General features: G+C 58.7%; 8 protein-coding genes across 8 annotated transcripts; 3 read left to right on the top strand and 5 right to left on the bottom strand.

The window, feature by feature from the left end:
* Positions 1-6,688: 6,688 nt before the first annotated feature.
* On the top strand, positions 6,689-6,931 carry TRAVEDRAFT_52168 (uncharacterized protein; the record flags this gene model as incomplete). The annotated part of the gene is made up of 2 exons (XM_008044647.1): positions 6,689-6,837; positions 6,907-6,931. 2 exons carry the CDS (start codon positions 6,689-6,691, stop codon positions 6,929-6,931), a joined length of 174 nt encoding a protein of 57 aa, XP_008042838.1.
* A 504-nt stretch (positions 6,932-7,435) lies between these two features.
* On the bottom strand, positions 7,436-9,296 carry TRAVEDRAFT_31381 (uncharacterized protein). The gene is made up of 4 exons (XM_008044458.1): positions 8,740-9,296; positions 8,473-8,687; positions 7,731-8,394; positions 7,436-7,662 (listed from the first exon to the last, which is right to left on the bottom strand). Exon 3 carries the CDS (start codon positions 8,217-8,219, stop codon positions 7,971-7,973), a length of 249 nt encoding a protein of 82 aa, XP_008042649.1. The 5' UTR covers positions 8,220-8,394; positions 8,473-8,687; positions 8,740-9,296; the 3' UTR covers positions 7,436-7,662; positions 7,731-7,970.
* Positions 9,297-11,712: 2,416 nt separating this feature from the next.
* Positions 11,713-15,039, bottom strand: TRAVEDRAFT_66816 (uncharacterized protein). Its single transcript, XM_008045039.1, has 14 exons — positions 14,715-15,039; positions 13,848-13,903; positions 13,575-13,796; positions 13,320-13,500; positions 13,237-13,263; positions 13,016-13,174; positions 12,942-12,966; positions 12,858-12,890; positions 12,789-12,807; positions 12,329-12,739; positions 12,234-12,276; positions 12,148-12,179; positions 11,946-12,092; positions 11,713-11,867 (listed from the first exon to the last, which is right to left on the bottom strand). The coding sequence occupies exons 1-14, from the start codon at positions 15,025-15,027 to the stop codon at positions 11,799-11,801; spliced, it is 1,737 nt and encodes a 578-aa protein (XP_008043230.1). The 5' UTR covers positions 15,028-15,039; the 3' UTR covers positions 11,713-11,798.
* An 805-nt stretch (positions 15,040-15,844) lies between these two features.
* Positions 15,845-18,288, top strand: TRAVEDRAFT_154352 (uncharacterized protein; the record flags this gene model as incomplete). Its single annotated transcript, XM_008045038.1, has 7 exons — positions 15,845-15,892; positions 15,943-15,991; positions 16,043-16,096; positions 16,146-16,172; positions 16,232-16,249; positions 16,298-17,479; positions 17,537-18,288. The coding sequence occupies 7 exons, from the start codon at positions 15,845-15,847 to the stop codon at positions 18,073-18,075; spliced, it is 1,917 nt and encodes a 638-aa protein (XP_008043229.1). The 3' UTR covers positions 18,076-18,288.
* Positions 18,289-19,243: 955 nt separating this feature from the next.
* TRAVEDRAFT_88212 (uncharacterized protein) lies at positions 19,244-20,758 on the bottom strand (the record flags this gene model as incomplete). Its single annotated transcript, XM_008045037.1, has 3 exons — positions 19,244-19,513; positions 19,565-19,746; positions 19,798-20,758. Coding segments are annotated over 3 exons (1,413 nt in total), but the record flags the coding sequence as incomplete, so codon positions are not given.
* Positions 20,759-21,485: 727 nt separating this feature from the next.
* TRAVEDRAFT_31378 (ubiquitin-like protein) lies at positions 21,486-22,159 on the bottom strand. Its single transcript, XM_008044457.1, has 4 exons — positions 22,095-22,159; positions 21,949-21,979; positions 21,797-21,896; positions 21,486-21,730 (listed from the first exon to the last, which is right to left on the bottom strand). Exons 1-4 carry the CDS (start codon positions 22,107-22,109, stop codon positions 21,655-21,657), a joined length of 222 nt encoding a protein of 73 aa, XP_008042648.1. The 5' UTR covers positions 22,110-22,159; the 3' UTR covers positions 21,486-21,654.
* Positions 22,160-23,499: 1,340 nt separating this feature from the next.
* TRAVEDRAFT_154346 (P-loop containing nucleoside triphosphate hydrolase protein) lies at positions 23,500-24,611 on the bottom strand. The gene is made up of 3 exons (XM_008045036.1): positions 23,931-24,611; positions 23,760-23,875; positions 23,500-23,705 (listed from the first exon to the last, which is right to left on the bottom strand). The coding sequence occupies exons 1-3, from the start codon at positions 24,576-24,578 to the stop codon at positions 23,543-23,545; spliced, it is 927 nt and encodes a 308-aa protein (XP_008043227.1). The 5' UTR covers positions 24,579-24,611; the 3' UTR covers positions 23,500-23,542.
* Positions 24,612-24,902: 291 nt separating this feature from the next.
* TRAVEDRAFT_66813 (retrieval of early ER protein Rer1) lies at positions 24,903-26,058 on the top strand. Its single transcript, XM_008045035.1, has 6 exons — positions 24,903-25,175; positions 25,256-25,265; positions 25,385-25,574; positions 25,636-25,770; positions 25,830-25,928; positions 25,990-26,058. Exons 1-5 carry the CDS (start codon positions 24,993-24,995, stop codon positions 25,903-25,905), a joined length of 594 nt encoding a protein of 197 aa, XP_008043226.1. The 5' UTR covers positions 24,903-24,992; the 3' UTR covers positions 25,906-25,928; positions 25,990-26,058.
* The last annotated feature ends 144 nt before the right edge of the window (positions 26,059-26,202 follow it).

The raw sequence follows: 26,202 nt of genomic DNA, 5'->3' as shown, positions 1-26,202 counted from the left end.
TTACTATTGACCCACCCTTACCTTGCCTATACCCCGTAACGGCAACCCTACGAATACGTACGTCCCATCTTTCATCGATTAAAGCAGATGTGCATAGACCCCCTTAATCCGAAATCCGAATTCGCAGCACAATAATCAGTCCGCCACTTCGCCGCCACCATCCATAGGCGCCCGTGGGTGGACTGCGTTGCAACGCGAGACGCGAACGCGCGTTTCGTCTCACTCTCCGAAACGCCCCCGCATCACGTCCTCTGTGCGCCTCACGCCGAGCGACAGATCGTGCGTCAAGCTGAATCACCTCCTAGTATAGCTATGCAATGGCCACTCCTATGAATATAACGCCCACCCCTAGCGACACAACGCCCGCGCACGCACGTACAAGATGCGCTCGCGCCTCGGGCGACCGGGCCTGTCCACGCCTCCAAGACACCGTTCCGCCTCGCAAACCTCAGACCTCAGACCGCTGCGGCTCGAAACCGAAGACCCCGTGCTTCAGCTGACGCCGCCTCGCCCACCCGCGCTGGAGGCGTCTCAGATGTCGCAAGCCTCCACCTCGTATCGTGCCGCCGCAGCTTCCCATCCACAGTGAGTAACACCCTCGCTTCTTCTCAAACAGCAATTGTAAAGGGTGGACGAGTGGGCGTGCCTGCCACCCTACAACGGCGTCCTTGGCGGCGTACGAACTCGGTAGTCGCTCGTTCGAGTATACCGCGCTTCGAACTTCGCCGCACGGCCACCCCGGCGCACGCGACACGCGAAACGGAGGACGGAGAACGGAAGACGGAAAGCGGAAGACGGGAGACGGAGCGGGCCCGCAGCGGCGTGGCCCCAGTCCCCCCTTCTCCTCGCTCGGGTACGTATACGCGTAATTGAAGAAGTCTGACGCCCGCATATGCCCGTCTGTCCCCGTCTGCGCCATTTCGCTACACCAGATGGTCGCCGGCCTGGCGTGGTCTTCCCGGGGGCTCGATCGGTACGTGAATGTACTGGGTACTTTGGGGCTGATATGGCGCAGCGACCCTACCACGCCCCAGAACCGAAGTGGCGAGGGAAGAGCGAACGGGCGTATACCACGCATCAATATCAATGAACGAGCGTATACCGCGCATACGTGCAACGTGAAGTTGACAACTTCCAACCCTCACAGCTCGGCGATCGCCCTCTCGCCTCTCGTGCAGTGCGCACGATGGTGATGCTGATATCTACGCGACGCATACACATGAACAGAACGCGTGGTCCGGGGCCCCAGCTTGCCCGCCTGCGATGTGTCATTTGTACGTGTACGGCCAGCCCGCACTCGCACGCCTGATCGCGTCTGTATGTATCCACGCCGACGTGTCAGCTCTTCATCTCGTCTGGCTCGTCTGGCACTGACATGTGCCAATACGGCGGTGGTTCTCTGGCCTCGGGGAGAGCGGCTGGCGAGTCGGGCCGTGCGGCTCGCGGTATTACCCAACGATTGACGAGTCGATTGCTCTTCCACAGCTCATGCTCGCTGGCATTCACAACCGACGACGGACGACGGACCACGCCGGCACCCGCGAACGTTGATGATAGGCACCGCGGCACGGCCCCGCCTAGCGAAGGTGCCCTCATACTCTCCTCTCCCTTCGGCAGCCCTAATACCGTACTCAAATTCGTCATAGGGCGCTGCTGACCAATTCGGCGCGAACTTCACGAACCTCAAGAAGTCGCATATTCGGCGACTGCAGGCGGCCGCCCCCCTGTGATCGCACCGTTTCGCACAGGTGATTCGCCAAATCTTACGGCTGAACTGGGGGCTGCGGGTGCACTGCTGGCTGCGCTGTAAGTAGGTAGCCTATGCCACGCTATTCGCAGCGCGACCCTCTCCGTGGCCATATTGCCGCATCGCGCAGGAGGCTGTGCAGCGTACTTGCGAGGACCGGCCAGGGACCTACCGCACTTCGCAGTCCGTGCTCAGGCTCAGGAAGTGAGTCCGCGGCCGGCTGCACTGGGGGCTTCTCAATCCGCCGGGGTACAGGTATGGCCCGTGGATCTGCTGTCGCACGAAGGCGGAGGTCCGTGTATGGAGCTCGGTGAGCCTGAGCTTGCCCTCTGCCTCTAGCTCCGCACCGTCACTGCGCTTCTGCCGTGCCGTACGAAGCAGCTCTCCACCGCCCGGTGCGCTTCCAGTAAGTACGATGCTCACTCGTCATCGCACGCCCCGTGCAACTGCAATGCACTCCGCCCATCCATATGTGCGCCACGTACTGACAGGACTCTGAGTGCATTGTACAGATCGCAGTACGTAGTGCGCCGATAGACCCGACGCGTCACTTTGGATCAAGCCCAAGGCCCACTCTGGCTCTGGTGCGTCCCAGCCTTGCGCTTCTCCGAATCGCACGCACTCGCTATGACGTCATTGTACCTCGCCCATGTGCGCCCAGGGCCTTCGCTCGTCCCGACTCGCCCAGCATTGACTCGCAACTGTCAAACACAGTCCGGCGAGGTGACGTGTTCACCACAGTGGCCAGTGTTTGCTCGTACATTCGCTCGCCCGCACCGCCATCGGACCCACAGGATGACGCAGACACACGCAACTCGAATGCATCCGAGTTAATCTCAAGTCCGCGCTGTGTCTGTTACAAGTTCCACCCGCCTTAGAATGTAATCACGGACGCCGCCGCATCTCGCTGCAGGACACGCCCGAGCCCCACCTCCGTCGTCCGCCCGGAACTCGAAAACACCATATCGGCGCTCCGGCGTAGCATCTGCCAGCGACAAATCCTCGAGCTCCGCGCCGTATTCAAGTGCGCGCTTGCGTTCGCCCGCCCACCACCGGCCGCCACACACCCCCGGAGGGCACTGCTCGTTGGAGACGGTCCCCCAGCGTTTCCTCGGGGCTCTCGCGGAGACCGCACCGCGGTACACACAGTCACTGGGGACGTCCCGGACGCTTCGGCGTTTGCGGGCTGCGCTTCTGCGACATCTCGCCGCCCGTGCGAGCGGGCAGCGTGGCGGCGTGCGCACCGTGGCCGTATATCTGTCTATCTCGCTGTTCGAATGACCTGCGCTCTCTCTGCTCTCTGTCTCTTTGACTGACCTGGATACGCTGTCGACGTCGACTAGGTGCCGTCTGTCTTGGGGTCGTGCCACGTCTCTTCCGGAACAGATGCCTACTGGCACTGGGGCTGTCCGCGGTCGCATCTGGAGACGCATCTGGCGTGCACCGACACACGCCCCGGGGTCTATGTCTATCCCGCAGCCGACGCCGCGCTGTACCCTGAGCCTGTCGCGCAACCGCCGTCCCACGCGCGCGTCCCGCGTCGAGGTTCGCGCTCCCACGTGCCTGCCACGGTCCTCGCGCCGCGCCGCCACACCGACGCCGATCCATTCACCCTGCACCGCCCAGTGCGCACCTCGTACGACCCCCCTCTCGTCCGCAGTTCCTGTGTTTTCACCCGGCCTTCACTCGCCACGGGCGTTCTTCCGCTGCTCCCAGCCTCTCACAGTCTGCACTCCGCTCGCACTTCACAGGCAACGGCGTCCTAGGCCGCTGCGGTCAAACGCACGACGCTTCGCCCTGCCCATTCCAGGATCACACGACCCCCAGTAGCCGTCTACCTCTGCATCGCTTGGCGGGCCCGCGTCCAACCACAGCTTGGGTCTCGGGGGCTGCGTCGGAAACGTGGATATCGCGCTGCGCGGTTCCGGCGGCAGATGATCTGCTTGGGGGCCCCAGGTGACGGGGTGCGGGTGCATCTGACCATATACACTCACATTCTCCAGGTCTTGCTGCAGAGGGCCTCGAGCGCGCGCTACAGGGTCCCAGGTGCGAGGTGGGGCGTGATGCTTCCGCGCTGCAGGGTCTGCCATGTCTTTCGGGGGTTAACGGACACGCTCGTCTTGGGCCATCGCCTCGAATCTCGGGGAGTGCTGCAGGACTGAATGGCCCATTATCGCACTGTATAGGGCGTCCGTGGTCGTGGACAAGCGGCTTGTGCTTTCTAGACTTTTGTGGTTTGAATGCGACCTCTATTGGTTATTCTGCTAACGTTTATCGTGCACTGCAGCGTCAATCGTCCAAAGCGCCAGGTTCGTGGCGCGGCGCGTCTCGTATTCACGACGCTACTGGCACTCCCTTTGAAGTCACTGCGCATTTGAATTCCTCCCAACCCTCGACCCCTCACCGTCACTCTCGCGATCATCGTACACGCAGCACACACACGAACAGGCCCTCCATCGCAACTGCAGCCTGCGCGCCAGTGTACACACCCCACATCGTGCAACCTCCGGCGTCTTCACCCTCGAGCGGGCATTCCATCAGAACCGTCCCTCCCTCCAGTCCCCCCACGCAAAACAGTCCCCGAGCGACGCCTGAGCACCCGGGCTATCGAGTTTCGCATCGCACTTCTACACTTCTGCGCTTCCCTTCCCCATCCGCTGCCACCTGTTCCTTGCCGCCGGCATGGTGGCTCGAACACCTCCCCTGGCTGCTTCGGAGTTCGAGCCTAAGCACGGCTGCACGTCAATCTTCCCAGCATCCAGCATTCTACGCCACGATGCCCCTTCCGTCCGATAACGTACATCGTACACCAGGGCCTAGCGTGGTGGCCAGTGCGTGGTGGTCCGTGGATGCGGGCGAGCCGCAAACCCCGCAAGGGCCGTGATGGGTGGGGGCTCGGTGTTCATGCGGCCGTCCGGGCGGGATCTCCACAGGCGTACGTGGCGTGAGGCTCGTTGACTTCTGTTGACTGGGGGGACGTGCATTCAGTTGCAGTGCCAGTGTCAGTGCTGGTCGACGTGCACAGCCGTGTCATGTAGACTATGGCAAATTTGGACACTATTCGGGCTTCGTGACTCGCTTGCTATCCGACTGACTGACCGGCGGGCGATACTGACAGTACATACTAGTGCCTGCAGATACTTGCTGGCACGTCTGCGCTTGTTGGGCGGACAGTTATTGTGGTTCGTGGCGTGATCTTCAACGTACACCTTTAGCGTGGGCGCGACGCGTCTCGTACACAGTCCCGCGTTCGACCGAACAAGGCAAAACCTTGGGTAGCGCCGCGGTCCCGAGCTCTTAGAGCACTATATTTGATGCCTGATTGCGTTCTGCCTATCCTTGCTACGCCGTTCAATACGAGGACGACGCACAATACGGAGGAGTCGTACAGCATGCACGTACGTACGTCCCCGTAGGCCGTCTCTACATTCTTCGCTTACCGCTATTGTCCCCGAGTCATTATTGTGCCTTTGTTTGTTTGCCGTCGCCGCATGTCCAACGCAACCCTTGTCCTTGGCCAACACAGTAAACTTAAGCTAAAGATGGAGACAAAGGCGCGCCGCCGGAGGGCGGCTATAGAGCGGCGGGCGCACTCTCTGCCGCCTCGGACGATGTACCGGCGTCGTGTTTGTCTAGTTCGCAGTTCTATCCAGGACCCATCAGGTTCGCGCGTCGGCGCCGACCACGGCACAGAACGGCGAGGGGCTCATCTAAATCTGCTTCCGCTGCCACGATGCAGTTGTCAGCAGTGGCTCAAGGGGCATATGTATGTGGTTGGTATGTGGGTCACTCACTTACTGTAGCGGGTGTCTCCCAGCCCTGGGCGCGAACCGAGCATCGACGCATAAGTAACCGCACGCGCATCTGTCAGTGTCAGAGCGACGCCGTCCCTCAAATCCTTCACCCGTGCGCACGAGGCGGGCAGAACCACGCAGGCCCGACCTGCGATCACAATATACGGGCTTCGCTCGTGCACGTTTCAACGCGACAGACTTTCCGCGCGTCCATCTGATCTCCACGTACGGGTGATCCCAGTCTAGCTGCACCACGATGCGTCAACTCCAACGAAGCAGTAGTCCTGCGTCGACAAGGGGGCTGAGATCACGCCGCTGCCGCGTGTGGACCCACATGTATCCATCAGGTGTCCGCACGCGTGTGCTGCCCTGGTCACCGGTCACTTGCAGGGGTGGTGCATGTAGGGTTTCCGAGGATGCACTGCGGTGCTGCGAGTGCATAGCAGTACTGTGGATACCTGCGACGAGTCATACGTGGCGAGTAGTGGGTTGCGTGTGCTCCTACTGTACGTACAAGTTAATTTTCTGGGCAGGCGGTGAATGGGTATGTGGCACCGCACTGGTCTTGATTTTTGAACTGATACATTAGGTATACGCTATGGTGGCGTACTATGTTTTCCCAGCGTTATTTTCCTGTAAAACGGTGTGTCGGTGGCATGGGAGAATTCCCGAGTCATCGGAGTATAGCATAGACAGTTTTCCGAGTTTGGATCGCGAGCGTTGAGTATGTCCAGCCGGTCCAGACTGGGGCCCAGTTTCCCAGCGGTTCGACGGCAGCGGCCCTAGTTCGAGCTCCGCCGAAAAGCCCCGGTGGCAGTCAGCGTCTCCGGTGATCACGGACCTCGAACTTTCGACGAGCGCTCCAGTTCCGCTGACAATATTGCTTCCGCCAATTCATCCTGCTCCTAGGCTCCCGACGTGCTCGCAGTTTGCGTGAAGATTGCAAAGTGCGATGGTTCGCCCGATACCGGACCATCGCCCGCCTCAAAGGCTATCAGCATGCTCCGAGGGCTGCTCCCCGCCGATGGTGTCTGTTGGACACACAATTTTTAGGCCCAGCCACAGCTGACCACAGCGTCCTCACGGGGAAGTATCTCTATCGGTCCTGTAAGTGAATGCACGGGGCGCCTGGGTCATTGGCTTTCGAATGCTTTCATCTCGGATCTTGTTATACTTCGACTTCGACGAGCATGAGGCCGCACGGCCGTCTCCAGTAAGTACACCGCGCGGCGTCCGCAATCGCGCACATAGCAAAATTCAAGTCGCGGAACGGGTGCCGTTCCTGCTCCGGTTCTCGTGAGCACTTTTTTCGTCGGTCTACGCATTACCGGGGCGTGCTGACACCCTCTGACAGATCTTTCGCAGAGCGGCGAAGATTTGGGTGCGCTAGAGGCGTGCGCCGCTGCGCGGGCTATATAGCACTCCGGAAGGCTGTGCGATACCTTCGAGGGCGATCAAGGTTCGACGAGGTACAGGGTCAGCGGTGCTCCCTTTGACTCCACTGTTCGAAAAAGGGAGACGCGTAAGCGGCATCTTGTTGCATGCGGCAAGACCTGCCTACCGCGGCCGCAAATTGTCGTACGGTGCGGCGTCTTCGCTTTTCTGACTTTGTGCTCGATTTGACTGTGTGTTTGACTGTAGCTGACTCGCACCACGTACACACGCAGCTCAGTTCTGGGATGGCTGTTCAACCGAAATTTTTATGCCGCTTAGTGAATATCTGCAGTTGATAGGGCATATGCGGCTTCCTGTCGTCCGCTACGGAATCCAATCGGTGAGGGATTGGGACCGGTCTGTCTGGACTGGAGGCGGTTTTATTGACTCTAGCCTCATTCCCCCCACAGCGCCTCATCTTCTCCAGGTTCCCCCTTCCATTGGTCACCTATTCAGACAAATTGCCGCACCTTGGCTCCCAACTTCCCGGTACGCAGTCAATGGACCCTGTCCAGCGCCTGCCCAGCACCTTCGCTCTATTCAAGAGCGCCTATACAGGCGCCTACGGCGGTACCAAACGCCTACAAGCGCCAATCGGGATTTGGGCGCTACCCAAGCATTCGTGTTTTGAACATATGGACCTGGTGGTCTCACGCAGATCAGCGTCGTTCCTTGGATGACCCTACGGTGAGCGCTCAGTTCAACTCTCCTACCCCATCCCAAACCGCCACTGATTGTATTTCTCCATGTATCAGATAGCCTCCGCAGTGCGCCGACACAGTGCTCGGCGAGCTTCCCACGCCGTGCGCTCTCGGCACGCTCGCTGCTGCGATGAGCCTGAGGTCGTGACCACCCCGGCCCGACTCGCGCGAGCTAGTACGCTTCGCGTCGCACCACCCCCAGGGCGAGTGCCAGGGCCGCGCTGCCCTGTGTGGACGTCCGTGCTCGCTATCGTCGACGTGAGGCATGCAGCGGCTTCCACACGCCCGACGCCATCAATCAGAACGCGTCCATTCGCGCTGCAGCCCTGTGTATAATGTGCACAACGTCCAGACTCCGAGGTTGGCGCGCTCGCCCGAGTGCAGCTTCGGGTTCTCAACGTCATCGTTACGAAATTGCACGCCCTGGGGGCGGCATCCGTCTTTGGCCACCTCAGGCTCCCGAGTCCCAGGCAAGTGAACAAGCACCCACCATAGGAGAAGCCCGTTCCCGCCGGCGCAGTCGAATGGAAAGGATGACGCCATGATTGCTACGACGACTGTCTTCGCGCCGCCTCTACGGCCGGGTCTCCGCGGTGTCCGTGAACAGCCTCCAAGATCCCCCACATCCGCACAACATAACGCTCGGGCACGTCTTTCCCGATTGACGTCACAGCGAGGCATCGATGCAGTGGCGGAGCACGTATGGTACCTATCGCGCGTGAGTATCGCATCCTACGGACCTGCCTCTTTGGGCCTTGTCCGCCCGCGTGCGGCGCTGATCCTCCCCCACCGCCAGCGCCGATGAATGGGCCCACCCACCCCGCACGGCCGTGGAAGATCATCGGTCCCGTCTAGAACCTGAGCGGGCGCAGCGCGATTGGACGGTAGGGGGCCACCCATAGGGCGCAGAGGGCGCCGATGATGTCGAAGGCCTTCATCTCCCGGCGTCCTTTGTCACTTGGTCTTGGTCTGGGGTCTGCCACTCTGCCACTCGGAGGAACTTCTGACGAGGTGCGTGCCAGCATCATTCCAAGTACGACCTCAGACCTAGAACCAGATGCAGAACCAGAACCACATTGAGTGGTCGACATGTCGGAGTTGCGTGTATGTCTAAGCCTGCCCTGGGTGGCTCAGCTCGGATGCATGGACGAGCTTCCCATGCCACCCTTTCATCATTGCAGTGGCACACGCTGCTACGTCTGCGGGTGCCCCAGCGATGATGCTCGGATGCGCCGACATATACGGTTGTGCGCCACTGGCCACTGCATGCAGCAGTACGCTTGTGGTGTACTCGTCCTCCAAGATCCGATGCACCAGGATCGCAACCGACGATCCGCATTAAACTCCCGGGCTGCACAGCTCCCGCCCTCCAGCGCTGTCCCGATCGTGCTTGTGGCGGCTGCCCGATGCGCCATGACGTCGCCCAGTCCTCGGACTGCGCGGTGGCGTTGCGCGTCCTGCCCTGCAAGGCAGGTCTTACTCCTCCCCTGCCGCACTGAGATCTCGATATCAGTAAGTCAGAACGTGTTCCCTCCGACGACTGTACGAGACTTGCCATCTCGAGCCTTCGTTTGTTCCTACCTCCTTCCCCAGATCTCGAATGACACATCCACATATCCCCTTGATATTCGGGTTCGGAGACGAGGAGCCCCGCTCGCCGCCGCCGCTGCTCGCTGATGCATCTTGACAGATATTCCAGTGCGAAACTCCTACGGTCCTACCCCCACCTTCCTCGAAGCGTTAGCATCATCAGGGTCCGCGCGGTGACTGATATTTGGATTTCGAAGTCTCAGACCCAGGCCCGCTTCAGACCCTCACATTGCGCGCCCGCGACGCAGCAGCACATCTCGTGGTGATAGCATATGTGGATTCTTGTGTGGGCGTGCCGCGGGAGAAGCGCTGGGGTGTACTCGGAGTGGCGTACCCTCTCGCGGGAGTGGCTCTTCTTGTTGAACCACATCATGCACGCGGCACGAGAATCCAGGCACGGCGGGATAGCGTGTGCGGCCGACGGAACTTCTGAGTCTTGGAAGACCTGGAAGATAACATACGAGTTATGTGGAAATAGAAGTGCCGCGCGCAGCAAGACGATTCTTGTGCTTGTGCGCGCGTTCTTGTGCTGTATTTGGCTTAGAGGCGGCCTCCGCCCGCCTCATGGCGCGCCGAGGTGTTTATGGAAACGCAGCCCTTGATATATGTGCGCTGATTAAGAGCCGTTCTGGACGCTGGAAGGGGCGCGAGAAGGGTGACGGTCGTTTCCGCCGACATACGCCTGTGGTCGAGCGGTGTTCTTGAAGCCTGTGGTGCTGGGCAACGGGATAGATGCAGTTGCGGCGGCGCATAGGAATACGATCCTAGACAGATGTGATCTCTCTGAAGTCCAGTAAGATCGCTGCTCTAACTGCCTTCTCTGATAGGGCGCAAATGAATCGCTATACCACCAGCACCAGCATTCGACATATCGGCAACGGTCCACCAGCGGGACCGCGGGCGTTTGCGACACGCCCGGCGAGACCGCCCGGCCCACACAACTCCGCGAACATCGCAGCAGGCCGTCTCCTCCAGGCTCCCAGACGATACACAACGCGAAGCACAGTGCGGAGTGCGATATCCACGGGAATGCCGACATGGCAGATGCACGGACTGCATACAGAATCCAGATGCTGCAGATAGCCCTCCGGAAGGCCACGACACGCTCGTCTGCGGACGCGCGGAACTGAACTCAGAACTGCCCTTCGCGCCCTGGCCTGGGCAGCTGCCCCGTCCCATGATCTGCGCCGCCGCCGATAGGAGGGCCGGGGAGCCATATCTGGCGGCTCGACACCGCGGAGCTACGGGCCCTCGATGGTGCAAACGGGTGCCACACCATACGCAATCACACCCGGAGCCAAGCTGTGGCAGCGCCGAGTTGCTTCCAGGCTTTGCAACAGAGCTGCGGCCTGCCCTGGTTTTGCCTGAGAGCACGCCCAGAGACGCGGCGCGTTTGGGACGAGCAGAAGCTGGCGCTGCGGTATCGTGCGGTCGACGTTCCGTGCTGCTATGAGTGATCGACCACGTAGTGGACGGCAGAACTCGCACGTACTCTTCCTAAAGCTTGTAGCCGGCGACCGTGCTGCAGGCTGCGAGGACACTCGGGGAGCTCATCTCGGGCGATGCCACGTCGGTACAAAGAAGGACGGCCTTCTCGAGCCTGCGTTTGTGCATCTCGTCGCCCTCGAAGGCATCTTCGTGCCGGGACCGGGCCACCAGCTGGCCACCCGTAGCTCCGCGCGCGTCCGCGTCCGTGTCGACGTAACTCACAAAGTGCGCACCCTCGAACCCAGGGCACAAACGCACACCTATCGCTGATCGCGGGCGGCGTTCGTCGGAGTGTAGTCCGGACGCTTCTGTTCTGCGCGGGGCAATTCGCCGGGGGATGAGCCTGAGGTGCGCGTCCGGTACGTTGCTCCTTTGCTTCCATGAAATAGCCACCGAGTGGCATGTATGGAGATGAGCATGCGTGGCTTTGAGTTGTCCGGGTGACCGAGCGGGAGTGGCAAGCCTATCAGGCCCAGCCGGCGCATCCTCCGCATCCAGCCTAGAACGTGGTGCATTCTCACTAGGGTCGAGTTAGTAAATGACCACTTTCAACGTGCTATCGTGCTCCGAGAATCCCGGTACAGTCGAAGCCCGGCAGACTATACCGGGTTTCGCCCGCACGGCCCGTGCAATAGCATCGAAGGGGCATAGAAGTGTCGACGTCGCCCCGAGGAGTGCTCGAACGTGCTAGTGGACACCGATGGGAGTTCTCCCGCGTGCGTTCACAGCACGAAGCACGCCCTTGATGCGCGATGGGTGGACGCCATTGGACGGGGGCGCGGCGGCCAGGCCCAGCGGATCGACGGAGATCTGGCATGGGAACGACCCTCTTTCTCTCTCCGCTGGGGTCCCCCTCTTGCGCGTACGTGGCATCTGGACCTCGGAACATTGTGCGCACGTTAGACGTGGGCTCCGCGAGCGCCGCCGTGCTTCATTTCGCGCGGACGCGAGGCTAGCAGGGCGAAAGAACATTGTGCGTGTGCGTGTGGGCGTGGTGCTAAAACATGGAACGAGGAAGGAATGTGATGTGCGTGCGGTGCTATACTATACCACGCGTGCGCCGCCTTTGTCGACTGTGAGCCGGATGCGATCGCCTGCGTCGACATCTTTAAACTGCAAATGGCGTATCAGTATGTGCGAGCCTGGCCGCGAAGGGCTGGAAGACACGAGGTGTGGCGCGGAAGCACGTACGGTGAGCTCCCGAGTGCGGTGGAGACTTTCAATCTCGTCTACTCTGCCCCGGACGCTATCGAGCAGGTCGTCGAACCCTTCTTCACCCACCACCTCCTCGGCGGCGTGAAGGATGAGCCAGGAGTCGGGCGTAACATCGTGGTTGATCTGCACGGCGGAAAGTGAGCAGCGAGGCGTTGTGATTCAGGTGAAGGACACTCACGTCAATCGCGATTATGTTCTTGCGGTCCAGGTCTACATTTCACGAAATTTAGAAACGTGTACTAGCAGGCACAGGCAGGGACGCACCATCCATGAAGTCCGGCCGCGTCATGATCTGCCGGCATTCGTACTGCGAGCATGTGAGTCCGTCGAACAAAGTTTGAGAACAATGTACAACGCACGTAGGGGATGCGAGGCAGCGGGATCCCTTCCAGCTCCTCGGCTTTTGCCTCACCACGCTCGACCGCCTCCCGGATTCGCTCGACTTCCTTCTCGTGCCGGTGCACAAACTCGCGCAGAAGGAGCCACGAACACGAGCTCCACTTCTGCTCGTCCATCACGTCGTCGTCGCAGTCCGGGATCAGCCCGATCTGGCTCAGCAGCCACGCCTTCTCGACCGCGAGCATGTGCTTCGCGTACTCGACCATGTTCGGCGCCTTCGTTGCCTTGCCGAGGTACGTGAGACGGCCGCCGACGATCTTCACCATCTCGGTGAGCACTTCCGGCGACTCCTTCTGCTGGCGCGCATTCATGCGCATGCGGCGTGCCGCGGTCTGTGCGTCTTGGGCGGACAGGTCATACACGGAGACGACCTGAAATGAGGTTAGTAACGTGTTCTTCGGCGGGTGGGCTGCTTCTTACATGCATCCTGCTAGCGTTCTTGCCTGCGACCAGTGTCAGACTATGTGAACTACACATGAAGGCAGGGGCTTACGCATGACGAAGAATGGCCACGAGTCATCCCTGCAGATCGATGAGTTGCCGTGCCGACGTATAGGAGGAGAATGTGCTTACGAGCTGAACACCATTGTCAGGATCCCTATCGAAGTGTTCAGCTATGAGTCCAGAAAGGAGGTCAGAACACATACCACTGGCTGCCCACCCCTCAGCCCGTTGCTGGAACTGCAGCAACATGTTGCGGCCGTCATCATCGTGGTTGAAGTAGTGGACGTTGTTGAGAATGAGGATGAGCGGCTTGCCGGCCGTCTTCGCGTGCCTCAGAGCCACCTTCTCGAGCTTGTTCAACGCTGTGCTCGAACGCCTCGTCAATCTCGCGTCTGCATTCACTGCGCCTGCGCACATCGCTTACCCCGCTCGATGTCCAACGCCGGTCCACCTGCATAGATCAGGGTATCAGAGTTAGGGTTGCGGGATCTCCCCCAGGGAACTGACCTTCGCGCGGATCCCTCCGCTGGAAGAGGCCCGTCTGCGTGTCCTCGTTGTACTCATAGTTCAACGCCTTGCCGAGGCGCAGGCGGAAGACTTCGAGGTCGGGATGCGCGTCGCACATCGCGACGCCCTCGGCCTGCACCGCCTGCATCGCGTCGAGGATCATCGTCGTCTTCCCCGTACCCTGTGGACCCGAACCGTCACAGGAGACAATGATCAACGGCAGCCCACTGCGCGTAGGGCGGAGACAGTACGCACCTTAGGTCCGAGCAAGATGAAGTAGTGCCCGACTTCTTGACCCTTGATGATGCGGTCGATGAGGTCTTGCTCTGAGCGCCGCAGGTGCTGCGTCCACGGCCCCTCGAGGTCCCATTCGAGCTCTTCGCCTGCGACTACCGCTACCGCCTCATTGGGCCTCTTGATGGCGTTTTTCGCGAGTTCGAGTGCCGGGTCATATCCTGCTGCGAAGGCTTTCTCGATCTATACGGAGGGTAGAAATGGGCAAGTTGGCCATGCAAGAGATTCTCATACCTTCCAAAGGACGTTCTCCTTGTACCAAGACATGTACACGACACCGCCTGTGAACACTTTCGAAAAGGTTAGCAGCTGTTTTGAGTGCTACAATCACGGCCCTCAAGAAAACAAATTGACGAAATGCAGAGTACAAGACACATTAGGTGCATATAGTCAGACCGTGTCCGTCTCGCGGTCTGCGAACGTCCCGTACTTCTCTCTCCAGGTGCCAACGACAACTGTCAGTAACCCTGATCTGCTTATCCTCGCTCAGCAGCTTGACACAGCTCTCTGTCTGCTGAGCGACGAAACTGGGAGGTCGTCGTGAGGCTCAGCTTCATCTTGGAGACTAAAAAGAGTGCGACTAAGGCAAGGTATCACCATTGACCTGGCGGATGTTGGGCAGAATGGGGCTTGCCTTTCCGGCGACTCTGTAGTTTCTGCAAAATCTCGCACAGACAGCGCACGCCATATCAATTGGACTCGCGCGGCGAGCGACAGACGCTCCGTAATAAAGTGGAAGTTTCTCCTTTACCAACGCTTCATGTCTGGTGCCGTCCCGAGTATGCTGGACAGAAGAGTGACGTTATAGACTCACAAGGCACCACTCGGGCACCTCGTTGAAGCTTGTATGCGTCAGAGTCCCGACGTATTCAGCAGAATGAAGGAATCATCCGGCCATTGAAAACCCATCTCAAAGGCGCAAGGTGGGATGAATTAATAGGCGTGAGGTGTGTTGTTTGAGCGTGAGCTACGCACAAACAACACGTCGACCTGAACATGCGGATTTCTTCAGACACCCGACAGAATGTCTGAAGACAGCCGCCATAAACATACAGCTCGAAACAAATAAGATTTATTCATCATATAAAATACAACACTCACAGACTATAACGCCAAAGATAGTCGTCAACACAGCGTCACGAGCGCCGTTGGCTGCTCCGCCTCCAGACCCCCCGAAGCCGGTCGGGGATCCGGAAGGCGTAGACGGAAGTTCGCCAGATACAGCCTCGACTTGTATCTTTGCACGAGTGAGTTCGTCAGGGCGCCGCAGTACACGGCGGGTATATGTGCTCCGAGACCGACTGCCACCGGCGGTGAAATTCGAACTCGAAGCTGAAGGCCGCGCGCCAGTTTTTGACGATGTCACCGTCGAGCGCGCAGACGTTCTGGAGCTCGAGGCGAGAAGTCGGAGCATAGGGGTTACGCTCATCTGTTCAGAAGGTTATACAGATCTTCACAAGTACAAGAGAGAGATGTCAGGTGGCGAAAGACAAGAACGAGTTGGCATGTTGCACGCTGGTTGCCAGTGGGGAGATGTACAGCCGCGCTCCGCGCGCCAAGAGGCACTGCGGCGTCCGCGCCTCGCTGAGTTGAACGGACACTGCCACCCCAGCTGAACCCCTTGATCGAATAGCCGAGTTGAATGCTCTGGGATAGCTACGCCACCTGTAGGCGGGATTGCGGTCGTAGTGGGAGGTGTTCATGGGGACGTACAGTTGGGAGGTCGAAAGGATGGAAATCTTTTCTGTGTGCGGAGCGACCGACTTTCAGATTTCTACACACATTAAGTAGGATCAGTCTGACGGTTTCTGATATTGTTCCAGTCACACGTACTTTTATGAGCGCACATTCGGCCTGATAGGTCTCGAGGTTCTCGCGGATGCGAGATGGTAGAGGGACAGTACTTATGAGTAGTACGTAGCAGATGAGGAGTACAAGCAAGTAGGGTGCGGTGAATCAGGACTCCATTAAGTCTAATCCCCCCGACTAATTAGCTATCATTTCAGAGCTTAGAGGCTTATCCGAGTGTTGAATTCAGGCATTATACTCAACCCTGCTTATCATATGTCGGGCTTCCAAAATACAACTCATCTGACCTGTTATTAGGCGCTTAAATGTAAGCTCCGATGGAAGGGTAACCTTTGTTGGTAATCTAAGCCATATGCACGCAACGACGTTGTGGCCAAATCACCCACCTTGCCTCCTAACCACCATCCCCCTCCTCTCTTGCTATGGCGTTTGGGCTCACTATCGGCACGGAGCGTGCAACTGCGCTTCAGGTGAGTGCTCATGGAGAGTCAGAGTCACACATGCGCTAATCTCGACGTAGAATGCCATCCGAGACGAGCTAATGAAGCGAGGGTTTAGCCCCGATGCCGGTGAGTGCAAACACATCTTCAGGGTCCTTCTGAGGCTGAGCACTCGCGAAGACCCTGTTATGGCGGAGTACATCACCATTATGATCATCAACAACAAAACACCAGGTGCGTATTCGCGCATATCGTGAACGTCCGCGCTCTGACATCTCCACAGCCCAGATATCGTCGGAACTGGAAGACTGTAAGCCCCCTTCGCGCTTTGTGAGATGCGAGTACTGAGAATTTGCTGGACGGCAATAGTAATTGGGTCAGACTTCGGTGAGTGTGGCGACAATCGTCCATAGTTCCAAGCTGACTCCATTGTAGATGCTAGCTTTGTCGACTGGCTCTTCGCCGAAGCCGCTAAAGGCGCCCCTGCGTCCGAGGCTCCCGCTGTAGCAGAACCCTCCTCCTCAACCCACCCTCCCGTACGCGATTCACCTCCCCATCAAGCCCTTGACACGCAACGGAGACCGCCAAACGGCCTTCGTGCGACCGCGCCCATCTACCAGTCTGCTATCGCCCAAGCTCTTCCATCCACCTCCCCATCCGCCCAGAAACGCACCGCATCTGCCCGTTCCCCCTCTCCCAGCGGCGGCCCACCTTCAAAGTCACGACGTACAGACCTCCCCACAGGCCCTCGTGCAATGTTCCGTGATGGTCCTGGTGGACATGGTCCCGGCGGTGGCAACTCGCGCAGTCTCCTGGACCGAGTCGGCCCTGCAAGAGGCGGTCACGGCCAATACAATCCTCATGACGACGTACAGGCACGCATTGACAGCATCACGAACGGCCCGCCCGACCCCAACATGATGATGATGAACGGCGGGTTCCCCATGAACGGCATGCCGGGGATGGACATGAACGCGATGAACATGGCGAATCCGATGATGCTGCAGGAGATGATGATGAGCCAAATGGCGATGATGGCGCAAATGGCAGGCGCGATGGGTATCCTGCCGCAGGGACCCCAGTTCATGAACGGTGGGATGCCGATGCAACCCGGGATGGGTGGAGATATGGGCGGGTTCAACGGGATGCAGGGTGGCATGCCGCACGGAGGTCCGGATAACAGGGGCCGCGGGCGAGGACGCGGAGCTGGCCGAGGAACAGGTCGCGGACGGGGTGGCCATGTTGGTCACCACTCCGAGGGACCGTCAAGCAATGGCGTACCAGCGTCCGGCCCTACGCCACACCCTCCCGCGCCAACACCGGCGACCGCGACCACGTCGGCGCCTGTGATCGCTGCCCCCGCGCCCATTACGGCGTCCACGTCCACGGGATCTACGCGCGGTGGTTTCGTCGCCCCCGAACGTCCTCAGTCACCGACGCTATGCAAGTTCAGCCTGAAGTGCACGAACCCCATTTGCCGGTATTCGCATCCCTCGCCCGTCGCGACGCCGGAGAGCGGTGTCGTGCTCAGCAACGACGCGTGCGAGAACGGCAAAAACTGCAAGGACAAGGATTGCATCAAGGCGCACGTCAGTCCCGCAGTGCTTAACCCGAATGGTAAATATCATTTCTTCGGTGGCTCCCGTATGCACGCCCTGACTTGTTCTGCCCTAGCTGAAGTCCCCAAACCCAACGCATTCGTTGCGCCCACCCCTCCCGTGCAACAGCAGCAACCGACCGCCGTCCCGTGCCGCTTTGGCGCAGGGTGCACGCGCGCCGGCTGCACCTTCTCGCACCCGCCGCGACAGCAGCAGACCGGCGGCCACTTCGCGCAGCCGTGTCGGTTCGGGGCGGCGTGCACCCGCGCGTCGTGCCCGTTCCAGCACCCGGAGGGCCGCGTGCTGCCGACGACGTTCCACCGCGGGCTCGCACCGTCCGGGGGCATGGTGAACGTGCCGACGCCGGAGACGGGCTCCATTGGCGCGCCGAGCCCGCACAAGAGCATGTCGTTCAAGAAGGCGGACGGCGCGGGGGAGGCAGACGCAGCGGCTGCAAAGGCCGTGCCGCCGCCCACGGCGTCGAGCAGTGCGGCGGACCTGGAGAAGAAGGTGAAGGAGATGGAGGAGCGCAAGAACGAGGCGCAGAAGGCGATCGCGGCGGCCCAGGCGGGCAAGAAGGACGACGCGTCGAAGGCTGTCTCCATCTCCGCATAACGACGGTGCGCGTTGGAGTGGTCATGTTGGTCGGTGAATAGGTGAATATGTTCACGTTCCGCGCGTGTAGGAGAAAACGCTCCTTGTCACGGACCGTATAAGTTAACGCTGTAGTACTCTACTTGAGACCCGATATCGACTGCCTGTGCTCGCCCTGTCTTCCTTTGCAACTCCCTACTTACGAAGTCGTACACGTCGACGACCCCAATTGAACACTTCCCGAGCCCCGCCAATGGCGGGGTGCTGCTGTGCTCACACATGTCTGATTTGTGCGAAGATTGAGTTTCACGTGGAGTTGGAGAGGCTGTCGAGACCGAGCCAGAGGGGAGTGGAGCGAACAAAGCGGACAAGACGGCGGGGGCGGATACTCCAGGGTCACTGAGCGTGAGGAGGATATGTTCATGGCAAGCAAGGACGCCGATTCGGCTGAGGAGAATATCTAACTTAAGTTGTCGCTCGATAGCGGGATGAGATAGCGGTACATGATAAAGGCCAACACGCTAAGTTTACAATAACACCTCACGAATCATGCATTCTGCGATGCGGGCGTGGTGCGTAGCCGTTTTCGTGCAGAACCCGAGGATGGACTCTCGTGCAGCGGACCACGCTTGGACAAACCCTCCGGCTTTTCTGCCGTGTTCTGATTTTCAGATTCCTTCTCCGGATCAGGATCCTGCAGGAGCTGATCTGGCTGCTTGTCGTCCTCCGGCCACACAACGTCGACATCGAGGAGCTGCGTGTACAGGAACTCCACCATGGCTGCGTGGCTCTCGAGGTTCTTCGCCCGCCACTCCATCTCTGCACGTATCAGTTGACTACTACACACTTGACGCTCAAGTTCCGCGACCGTCGGCAGAGCGCTTAGGCCCTCCGCGAGACGACGACGCTGGTATCTCTCGAAGCGGAGAGCGCCGTCCGGATCGAGGGGTTTCTGCAGTGGGGCTACGATCCGCGCCGGCTCCGGGCGACGGTCGGCAAGTGCGTAGGATGCTTCGAACCAGTTGAGCAGCTGGGCGAATATGGCGTTGATGGGATGTATTTCCGCTTCGGACCGTTCGCAAGCTTTCACAAGCGAAGGCGACGCTTTGCTTGAGCTGGAGAGATTACTTGACGTGGGCAGGTAAGCAGAAGAGCCCTCGGAGTGTTGCTTCAGCGGGGAGTGACAGAGGAAACGCAGCGGAGTCTTCGTGTTCGTGCAGAGCTTTCCGCATAAGAGCGTGTCGTGTTTGACCGCGCCGCAGTAATAGTCCTTGTCATTGTCGGTACGCCCGGTGTCGAAGTAGTTGTAGACGAAGCGGCCGACGTCCCTGCAGTTATGCGGGAGCCACCGGATGGCGAACCAGAGTAAGGCATGGAAGAACGACTCGAGCTCGTCTGGAATGAGAATTTGCTTGCCAGGATTGTTTAGAGCGTTGGCGGACATGAACTGCCAGGTCCCCTGAAGGTGTGTCAGAAGAAGACCTCCGAACGCAAGTACGAAGGTGCGTACCTGTCGGACAGGGTCGCCTGAGCTCCCGCTTTCTTGATCCTTACGTTTCGATAACTCCCAATCAACGAGGAGCCCCTCGTAGACGGTTCTTCCATCCGGCTTCTCCCTAGGTAACATAAGGAGGTTACCACAGCTAATGTCTCTGTGGATTACTCCTGCCTTCAGGTAGGCATCCTCGTGAGCTGAACAATATGTTAGTACAACCAGGAAGCATAGGATGCAACGATGATCACCTTCGAGGCAATCAAGGAATATAGACACGAGCTGTCTCCCGTTCTTGAACTCGCGCAACGGAATTCCAACTTCCTTCACGACGAGGCGGTAGTGCTTGTAGTGTTTCATTCCAGATGCTTCTCCCACGTGCTTCGTCTTCCAAACGTCTTGTGAGACGGTCTCTTGCCCGCCGACGTCGCCATCACACAGCCGGGTCGGAATCCCCGTCACGCCGCACCCGTTGAGGTACGAGAGGATGGCGCCTTCCGTTTCTCTGCCCCCGCGAACGACTCGCCAACAGTCCTTGAGGAACACGATGGGATGGTCCGGGTCGCATGGGTCAAGAGCCACGTAGCCTCTGGTACCCCTGCCAACAAGTTCGGAAGCGATGAAGGTCGGCTTCCCTACCAGGAAATCGCGAGGGCCCCCGGTGTCCTCGACAGTAATCAGCCACCAAGGCCAGTCGCCGGCGAGAGTTTCCTGAAAGAGTAGGCGCGCGTAGTCTCCGATGGGGCGGGGAGTTGAGCCGCAAGCCATCATTAAATCGTAGTCGGGAGTCCCGGGGAGGACTCGAGACGCAGTTGGATCGTGGCCCCTTTGTACGGCAGAGAGACGCGAGAACCGCCGGAGGAACCTCGCCAGCTTCGCAGTCTCGTCCGCGTAGTCGAACTTCTCCGTGAAGATAGCGCCAGCACGGTCCAACCGGACGACGCGAGCGAAGGTGCCGAATACGATGATGGTGTAGTAATGGGTGCGATGTTGGCGATCGAAGACGAGAGTTCCGTAGGACAAGATCTGCTCTAGGACAGCTTTTCGCCTGCTCCAGGAAGGGTCCCCATGCTCCGCGCTGTTTTCGAATGGATCGTCCTGGCCATCGACCGTGCACACAACGGAAAGTTCGATCGCGGACCAGTTCGCTTGGCTGCCGGGGGTGGGGGCGGAGTCCGTAGCATACATGCCGCCATGGATGGTCTGCCGAGTTTCACCAGCTGCATCAACAGCTTCTGTGGTTACGAGGACGAACCCCTCTAGAATGCCAGCGTCATGAACGGCGTTCACCTTGAGGAAACAGGTCCAAACATAAGCACGGGCTGCGGGCAAATGTATGAAGTGCGTACCAGAGCGTTGTACATATCCTTCTCCTTGCCCTCGCCCTGCGGGATGTCGTTGAATAGCTTTGCGAACGGTGCATCGCCCGGATCCTCTCCGGGCACAAACGAGTCTAGCATCTCATCGAAGGAGACCTCCACTGCATCTTCTAACATGGTGATGCGAAAGAAGGTAGTGATGCAGAGCAAACGAGGGAGAGCGATGCCCGGGTAAGTTGAGGCTCAGGATCAAGAGGCGTCTGCGCTAAACGAAGAGGCGTCATTGTACGATCAAAATATGGCTAAGCCGATGACGATTGTTCACCTGGTGGCTAACTGGGTTTTCTTGGTTTGGCAGCTTTGGAAGTCACTCCTGGATCTAAATCGCGAAGGAAATTTGTCAGAAATGCGTGAATTGTGAAGGAACTAACACAGTGTGCCGACGACCAATTCTGCTCATTGACTATGGCCAGCAGGTTCACATCGGGGCACAGTTTCCGCAAGTCTTGACCCACCGTTGGGTCGCCGTCGAATGGGACTCTGAGTAGAACAATCCTTCCTATCTTCTTTTTCTTGCCTGATCGCATGTACGAGTGGGACGATCTCTGAAGGTGGAGTGGATGGTCTGCTTGACGGCGTCCCCTAGCTAGGCTGCGGCTACACGCGCACAGAGCATTCCGGACTAGTATTGATACATCACCGAATACAACAACATTTCAGGACAGGAAGGGCCGATAGAACAGGAGCAAGGGACATCGGCCGGGGGAGGGTGCAGAGCGGGATGCAAGCCTAGTACATCTCCAGACTCATCCCGTCGTGGATCTCGTAGTCCGCGAGCGTGATGTGGTCCTTGTAGATCGTGTACCTGGAAAGAAAACACACGCTGAAAGTGAGGTCCCTGCACTGAGCGAGATTGGGAAGCAGGACGCACCACTTCTTCAGCTGGATCTTGGTGTGATCCGTACCGGTCTGGGCGGCGATGAGCCGCTTCAGGTCGCCGACGGTGTCGTCGGGACTGCACTTCACGCGGACTTTCAGAAGACCCGTCAGCTTACGCGTAGTATGGAGGAACATGCCGCGTACCTTTGCGCCCCAGACGGTCGTTAGCAATAACCTGCATGAGTCGGCATCGTAGTAGTGTGCGTGCAAAGTACGAGAGCGAGCGGGTGATTGAGAGTGGGTTTGACATATTAGCGAGCTCACATTCTAGAGGCCTTTAAACCACTCACTTCAATGAGGGCCATCCTGCAAAGAGACGAGTGCGTCGAAGGCCTACAGACAGAGATGAGAGTCCAGAGTCAAGATGCTGAAGCGCAGTAAGCGCCCGAGGGATCTTGACCAAAAAGGCAATACAGGAAATTATATGTTTGGCGGCCCGTGGTTACGACATCTTCAGGTTGCTCAGTTCGAGTTCGTCCACCAACGCCGACGTCGTGCAGGAACACACACACATATCAAGGTAGGTACGAGCTTGCCGCCCATCCCATGGGTATGGGTACACTGGCACGCAGGTGAGTAGGTCGACCACCTAGCCTATCTCTGCCCGGAGGTAAGTGTATATATCTGTTTCGAAAATTGCGAACGGTAATATGGCTGACTCGGTCATGTATTGTACTCCATAGAATTTGACCTCACTCACCGGGGTACTTAACATTCCAATGAGTACATTTTCAGTCAAGCACGCATGGCCGGGCCGAAGACACGGGAAGGAGCTAGTGTACCATAATCTAGCACACTCATATGGGATCGATACCCGGATCGCCTCCACTTCAAGTGAGCACGACCCCGCAGCAGTCTCTCCCTCGCGGTACAGCACATATTGGCTTACATTCACAGGATAGTACAATCACTGGTGATACAGAGTCCCAATCCTACAGCCTATCCGACACGCTGACCCTGTACTACCCACGCAAGACTTGATCGGGGAAGTGGAGGTATGTGATCACTGAGCATGAGGGATAGGGAGGGGGCTTGGAGTGGCGAGGCGTTCAGCACTTGCACTCGCTGGCCTTGCAGCCGCAACTGGAAGAGAAGGTGAGTGACCAAGCCCTCTTCAATGTGGATGATGCTTACGCCTCGCCGCAGCTGCAGGAGTCGAGGCCGCAAGCGGCCGCGTTCTTCGGGGCATCGGTGGTCTACATAGGAGCACACCGGTGGTCAGCACATGCAGTGCGGGGTAAGGGTGAGCCGTGGGCACGTACGGAGCACATGATGTAGAGTTGCGAGGTGAGGTGAGTGGCAGATGAGCTTTGGAGTTGTGAGATGGTGGACTGGAGGAATCCCTTGGTCGTCGAGGAGCCCAGCTTATATCCCCCCAGGTCTGATCGGAGCGCCCATTTGCCTCGTAACTTGCCACACTCATCCCGACAGACAACCAATTGAGTACGCAGCTGCGCGGTTTTTTGGATACGCGGTTTTTCGGATGCGCGACTTCTTGGACGCGCGATTTTTTGGATGTGCGAATTTCTGGACGCGCGACTTTTTGGACGTGGGTAAACACTGTCAGCCAGCCTTCCGCCTCCCACTGCATTCATATTGCCGTAAACTTCATATCTACTAGTACGTCATAAACCAGCAAGGCATTGCGAACCCAGAGAACGCTCTTGCAAAACGGCAAACCCAGGGACTAGAATTCCTTCAGATGTTATAATAACATAACGCGTTCACTACTTCAAAATTAAAATCGGTCGACGCGAACGGGCTCCCTTTCCGCGCCGATCTGGACGCGGAGGCCGCGACCTGACCATGGTGGCCGCGTTCTTCTGCCTGGGCTCTCCTCATATCCTTCGGTTACTCCGTCTCCAAAGAACACGTATCCCGGAATGTAGCGGTCCACAAATCTGCGAATACAGGATTTACTCTAGCGAAGCTATGAACTGACAAGACAGACTTACCCTTCGACTTGCACATCACTCATGCCTTTTCCGCCGTTTCGTGCCTTCATATGATGCTCCTGTTGTAGCCGCCACTTGTAGATGTAGTCATATGGATGATCATCTGGAGGCGCGATCTACACGCAATATGCTTAGCGGCAGGAGGCTACCGTGCACTGGATGGGTGCCCACCTGGATGAACGCATCAAAGAGATTCCACCACGAGACGTAACTCCTGAGCCGCTCGTTCACATCCAAAACGTCCTCTATCCGATATCCCCTCTTCCCGAAGAAATCGTCTCCCAGCCCCGTGACGGGCGCGGAATAGCGACGCTCGACCTCGGCCGCCGAGATTGGGTAGAACCCAACACACCAACCTTCGAAGAGCACGACGTCTACCGGTGGGCGGACGACCAGTCCGGGTACACGGTCGCCCTCGCCGTTGAAGAGGCTCTTGTCGAAGCCTGGGAGGTGCACCTCAGCGCCTCCGGCCGTGCGATCGTTGATGTTCTTGAGCTTGTTCAAAAGCTCCGTCCCGAGGGGCACGTCATGCGTGCCGGGCTGACCGCGCCCTCTGAGTAGCGCGTTGTCCGGATGTGCGGCCGCTAGACTAGCGAGACCTGCGTGGGGGAGGTACAGGTCGTCCAAAGAGAGCACCGTGACGGCGAGGTTGTGCGGTGGTGCCTGGAGCACGTCTCGGAGGATAGACGTCAGGTAGGTCTTGCCGCTGCCTTGTGGTCCTTGCACGCCGACAATGAGCGGCGGGATCGCGCGCTTCCCGTCTTGCGCATTCCATCTTGTGCGATACCGTGCGAGTTCTGCGAGTATGTGCGATTCCATATAAGGCACGGCCTCGGGAACATCGGAAGAGGTCTAGATATCCGCGCGCGTTAGTACCCAAGAACCCGCGTTTGTAGAGACAAACTCACAACCTGCTGCTGTACGCTCATCGTATTCTTCCTGCTAGTCGTGGTCGTAGATGCCAACGATAGCGCGAACGCTATGTGCCATCGTGAGCACGACAATATTGTCCGCGGAGTGGATGGGTCCCGCGACTAAGCCGCGATCCCGCGCGGCCCGAGCTGCACCAGTGCTCGGCAAACGCCGCGCGGAAGCTGGCTGCGCTACCTGCGTACTCGTGTCGAGCGCGCAGGTTTCTGTCCTCCACCTCCACCTCCATCTCCTGCTCCGCCGCCCCCTCTTCTTCCACCCGTACTCCGCTATCTGTACAGAAAACCCACAAAACTCGGGAAAATGATGGCCTCATCGGATACGGAGTCTTCGGGCCCCATGGAGCCCCTGGCAAACTACCTCGCCAAGGGCCAGAGGACGTACCAGCAATGGCTCGACCGCGTCACGCCGTTCGTGCTCTACCGCTGGCTGGGAACTGCAGGGCTCCTGTCACTGTTCATGCTGAGGATCGTCTTTGCGGAAGGGGTGAGTCTGCAAGGTATATCTTGGCCTTGGATAGCGAAATTGACGAGTTCGGGCGCTCTCCTGTTCTTGCACTATCGTAGTGGTATATTGGTACGTCCTGCCTCCTTTCATACCATACGAGATGATACTGACAACCCCTGACAGTGGCCTGTATGTCTTCACACCGTCGCTGTGACCCAGAAACGACCTGACTTCGTCGCCTTCTTCAGACGCCCAGGCAATCTACCTCCTCAACCTGCTCCTCGCCTTCCTCCAGCCCAAATTTGACCCCTCGCTGCAAGACGACCTCCTCGCGGACGAGATCGAAGAGGGCGGAGAGGAGTCCCAGTCACCTCTGCCGTCCTCGCGCGACGACGAGTTCAGGCCATTTGTGCGGCGGTTGCCAGAGTGGCAGTTTTGGTGCGCACCCCTGGCAATTGTCTTCCCCCAGATACGCTCGTGCTAATTGTGGCCCCGCCAGGCTGTCTGCGACGCGCGCGACGCTCGTCGCGATCGTATGCACGTTCTTCGAGATGTTCGACGTGCCCGTCTACTGGCCGATCCTCGTCGTCTACTGGTTCGTGCTCTTCGCGCTCACCATGCGCCGCCAAATACAGTACGTCCCTGTCCATCATCATGATTTTCCCGCGAGTGTTTGCTGAGCCCCCGCGACAGACACATGATCAAGTACAAGTACATCCCATTCGACTTTGGGCGCAAGGCGCGCTACAGCGCCAGTGCGCGTCGATGAGTGGGTGTGGGCGTTTGTACTCCGTATGTCGCTTCTTCTCGTAGCTCGGATACTGAGACGTAGGCTGACCTTGTGATGCGACAGGTCGATACGCGCTTGCCATGACCTAGACGATCTGCTACGTATACCATACCGATGCTCTATTCACCCCGGATAATGCAGATATACTCATGGCTGTAATGTCGCGTTGCGTGAAATTCTGGCAGCGCCTGCTATCTTGAAGGGTTGGCGGTCGCGACCACTGCATGATCATCCTGCCGTGCATCGTCGTTCAGTGTCATCGAGTACTGGGGACCT

Source organism: Trametes versicolor, assembly GCF_000271585.1.
Source record: "Trametes versicolor FP-101664 SS1 unplaced genomic scaffold TRAVEscaffold_11, whole genome shotgun sequence".
Taxonomy (NCBI): Eukaryota; Fungi; Basidiomycota; class Agaricomycetes; order Polyporales; family Polyporaceae; genus Trametes; species Trametes versicolor.
The sequence above is the reverse complement of the archived record's forward strand: the minus strand, read 5'-3'. Positions and strand labels throughout refer to the sequence as shown.